This window comes from Capsicum annuum, chromosome 7, assembly GCF_002878395.1.
Source record: "Capsicum annuum cultivar UCD-10X-F1 chromosome 7, UCD10Xv1.1, whole genome shotgun sequence".
In the NCBI taxonomy this organism is placed as follows: Eukaryota; Viridiplantae; Streptophyta; class Magnoliopsida; order Solanales; family Solanaceae; genus Capsicum; species Capsicum annuum.
The window spans coordinates 13,097,089-13,101,474 of NC_061117.1; the positions used below are offsets into that span (position 1 = coordinate 13,097,089).

Genomic DNA, 4,386 nt, shown 5'->3' on the forward strand with positions numbered 1-4,386 from the left:
TTATGTTGTGTCTGCACACACATATTCTCAGTTTCAATTAATTATTTGATTGCGACTTGATACAAAATTTTAAAAAATAAATATTTTTTAAATTTATGGTCTTACATTAAAAATATATGAAATATATCAAATTATTTTTTAACCTTGTATATCTTTTTTCATTGAATATAATTACTCCATTTTTATTTCATCTCTCCATAATTTAGGTGTTTACGATTTTCAAGAACATTACCAGAGATAAAATGAAATAGAAATAATTAATATTGTCTTCAACTTTTATAAAAGATAAATATATATTTTTAGAAATCACGATATATAATTTTGAGAGAGAAATTACTAAAGTGAGAAGGTCTTTGGACAACGGTAAAAACTTACACGCACCCAGTGTATACACCAAACTAATGTTCTTTACCATGATCAAGTGATTTAATTAAGTAAAATGCTTGATAATTACTCATGGTTAAGTAACATGAACTCTAAATCTAAACACATGACATGCATGTGTATTGGCTTGATGTATACACCGGGTGCATCAATACCTTTTCGTCCTAAGTGCACTATAAATACCTCATTGTCCATATGAAGCAAATATCAAATCAAAGCTAGGAAAATCATTTTAGAGAGAAAAGTATGAGTCAATTAAAAATGGTTGATACTACTATTGAACGTCCAGTGGCAAATTTTCACAAAAGTGTTTGGGGAGAATATTTCCTCTCCTATACTCCTGAACTCACAGTATGTTATGTACATGCTCAAATATATCTCGTTTTTCTATGAGATAGGCTTGGGGTAGTTTGGTGTATCAAATCTTTTTCTCTGTTTATATCAGTAATAGTAGGTTTATTCTCGTAGTTTCTTATCCTACGATTTCTGTTACCTCTCTTTGTTATGTGCTTTAATTATCACGTTATTAATTATATATTGCATTAGTATGTTATATATGTACAAGCTCATATATATTTCATCCATGAGATAGGCTTCGTGATAGCTAGTTTGGTGTATCGAATATGTTTCTTTGTTCATATCAGTAGTAGTAGCTTTATTCTGGTACGTAACATTTTGTTCTACGATTTCTGTTACCTCTCGTTGTTATGTACTTCGGTTATCACGTTATTATATATCTTATTATTTGCCTATTGTTATTGTTTCTTGATTTCTTTGCTTTTGTATTTTCCTTTTTCAAATTGCTTGATGTGCCTTATTTGAGTTGAGGTCTTTCGTAAATTATCTCTCTACCTCTACAAGGTAAAGATCTCTGCATACACTCTGCTCTTACTAGACTCTATCGATAAAATTATATTGAATATATTGTTAGTGTCCTATTTCATTTGCTGCTATTTTATGAAAAAGTAGCACAACGACAATAACGATTAATTTTTTTGGGCAGGAAATTAGTAGCCAAGAAAAAGTTGAAGTTGAAGAGTTGAAAGAAAAAGTCAGGCAAATGTTAGTGGAAACTCCTGATAATAGTACACAAAAACTTTTCTTGATTGACGCAATTGAGCGATTGGGAGTGGGATATCACTTCGAGAATGAGATCAAAACATCTATTCAGAATATTTTTGATGAGCACAAACAGAATAAAAATGAAGATGATGATAATTTTTACGTTGTTGCTCTTCGTTTTAGACTAGTGAGACAACAAAGGCATTACACGTCTTCTGGTATCGTATCTCTTCTCTAATTTTCCTATGCAATATTAATGTTATTTACTATGTTAGACGTGGTAAATTTAAAATTTAGTCTTTATGAATTCAACATTTAATATATATATATATAAATACATATATATGCATGTGCAAGTCTATATCTATACTTCCATTGATTAGGCGCCATACGTCTTTTAACTAGTTTAATATCTCACCATGACAATAATTGATCAGACGTGTTCAAAAGATTTACCAACAATGATGGAACATTCGAGGAAACTCTTACCAAAGACGTGCTAGGATTATTAAGTTTATACGAAGCAGCACATCTGAGAGTACACGAGGAAGAAATTCTTGAAGAAGCTCTAACTTTTACTTTCAATAATCTCAAGTCCATGGTCCCAAAATTGAGCAACTCACTCAAGATTCAAGTTAGTGAAGCCTTAATCAAGTCCATTCATCAAAATGTACCAAGAGTGGCAGCAAGAAAATACATATATATTTACGAGAACATCGAATCACATAACGATCTGCTTTTGAAATTTGCAAAATTGGATTTTCACATTTTGCAAAAGGTGTACCAAAGAGAGCTTAGCGAAGTTACAAGGTATGCATATACATGTATCCCCTTTAATTAATCACATGAAATATAGTATATACTTTAATCATGTTATATAATATACGTATTATATACATTATATAGGTGGTGGAAGGATCTGGATTGTGTAAACAACTATCCATTTGCAAGAGACAAATTGGTGGAGTGTTACTTTTGGGCAACGGGGGTGTATTTTAGGCCTGAACAGAGATTCGCAAGAAGAGTGATAACAAAATTAATTTGTATCATCACCATCACTGATGATCTATATGATGCTTGGGCGACTTATGACGAACTTGTGCCTTTCACAGCTGCAATTGAGAGGTGAATAATTATATACAAAATTACTCCACGCTACCTTGGTGAGTAAGTCAGAAATATATAAGTATTATATTTATGCATGTGCAGATGTGACATTAGTTCTATGGATTCAATATCGCCCTATATGAGACCTCTTTATCAAGTCTTTTTGGATTATTTTGATGAAATGGAAGAAGAATTGACCAAACGTGGTATAGCGGACTATGTACGCTATGCAAAAATTGAGGTAAGCTTGCCATATATATAATATATGTTTTTAGGCGAGTAAGTGGACAAAAAGCTATCTTAAGGAAGCGGAATGGTTGAGAGATGGCATTATTCCAAAGTGCGAGGAGTATAAGAGAAACTCTATTATATCTGTTTCCAATCAGATGATTCTAATAACATGTTTGATTGTCGCGGAGGAATTTATATCCAAAGAGACTTTCGAATGGATGCTAAATGAGTCTTTGGTCCTACCAGCTTCATCACTAATCAACAGATTTAAGGATGATATTATTGGACATGCAGTAAGTATGCATGCGTATGTATATATATATTTGAAATCAATAAAACATATATTCAAACATCATAGTAGAATGTATTATTTGATGCAGCACGAACAACAGAGAGAACATGGAGCATCATTCATCGAATGCTACATGAAAGAATATGGAGCTTTAGAACAAGAGGCACTTGCTGAGGCTTGGAGGCAAATTGCAAATGCATGGAAAGACATAAACACGGAGTATCTACGTGCTACTCATGTACCAACGTTTGTCCTTGATCCTGCCTTAAATCTTTCTCGCCTCGTAGATATTCTCCAAAAGGATGATTTTACAGATTCACGATGGTTCCTTAAAGATGTAATCGCCATGTTGTTTGCTGACTCTGTCAATCGTACCTTTGATCATCAGAATGAGTTTGAAGAAAACAATGGTTCCAAAACTTAGAAATTATATTTCTAAGTGATAGATGAAATTTGGGGTCGTGCTGCTTTAATTCTACTCTTATGTTTGCTTGAGTTCCCGTTTGTTGTATTTTCGCAAATAATGGCTCCAAAACTTAGAATTTATTTTTCTAAGTGATAGCTGAAATTGGGGTGTGTGCTGCTTTAATTCAACTATTGTGTTTGCTTGAGGTCCTGTGTGTTTGTTGTAATTTCACTATTGTTTCTTTTAATAAAACATGACAATGCATGAAGTTGTATTGAATCCTATTGTCAGAGTGCGTGCCCTACTAATTTCAATATTAGACTGTACTGGTTGCCTATCTGTGGAACAAGTAAATAGATGTGGTTTACAGAAGTAAAAGATGAACACAGTGTTTTTACGTGAAAAACACCCGGCTCAAGAAAGATGTAAAAAACCACGACCTGTTTCCAAGATAAACACAAGATAAGTGTTCCCAAGTCTTCGAGTTCCCTAACTTGAAGACACAATTCCTAACTCAGTTTATAGATTACTGAGACTAGAACAATGACTCATTACAACTCAAAGAACCTACCTAGTACACACAGTCTAAGACTTGCTAAACAAGGGACCAGGTTCTTCTTCAAGTGAGTGAATTGTTTAGTTGATTGTTGATTATCTTATCAGTGCATGAGTAAGTGCTTTGAATGTTGTTTCTCCTATTTAAGCCAACACTTGATGAAGTCCTTTTGTTGATGTATTATTTTATCTTCACTAGGACTCCTAGGTAGTTTCACTCACTCTTCTTGTTTGAATAGGATTCTTTTTCTGTCGTCTCCCTATTGCCTTAGCTTGTTTGAATAGGACTCTTCTCCTTTGTCTCATGATAACTACAAGACTTCTTAATCAACTCAACTTCTAGATGATG

General features: G+C 33.1%; 1 protein-coding gene across 1 annotated transcript; it reads left to right on the top strand.

Moving 5' to 3' along the window:
• The first annotated feature begins 611 nt into the window (after window positions 1-611).
• On the top strand, window positions 612-3,683 carry LOC107876376 (sesquiterpene synthase 14b-like). Its single transcript, XM_016723315.2, has 7 exons — window positions 612-735; window positions 1,388-1,664; window positions 1,884-2,256; window positions 2,353-2,571; window positions 2,656-2,794; window positions 2,829-3,077; window positions 3,165-3,683. Exons 1-7 carry the CDS (start codon window positions 631-633, stop codon window positions 3,498-3,500), a joined length of 1,698 nt encoding a protein of 565 aa, XP_016578801.2. The 5' UTR covers window positions 612-630; the 3' UTR covers window positions 3,501-3,683.
• The last annotated feature ends 703 nt before the right edge of the window (window positions 3,684-4,386 follow it).

Bases quoted from the DNA above. Each gene is read 5' to 3' on its own strand.
- LOC107876376 (XM_016723315.2), top strand. From the start codon at position 631: ATGAGTCAATTAAAAATGGTTGATACTACTATTGAACGTCCAGTGGCA. The intron at 736-1,387 runs GTATGTTATGTA...TTTTTTGGGCAG, and splicing joins CCTATACTCCTGAACTCACA to GAAATTAGTAGCCAAGAAAA. The intron at 1,665-1,883 runs GTATCGTATCTC...ATAATTGATCAG, and splicing joins AAGGCATTACACGTCTTCTG to ACGTGTTCAAAAGATTTACC.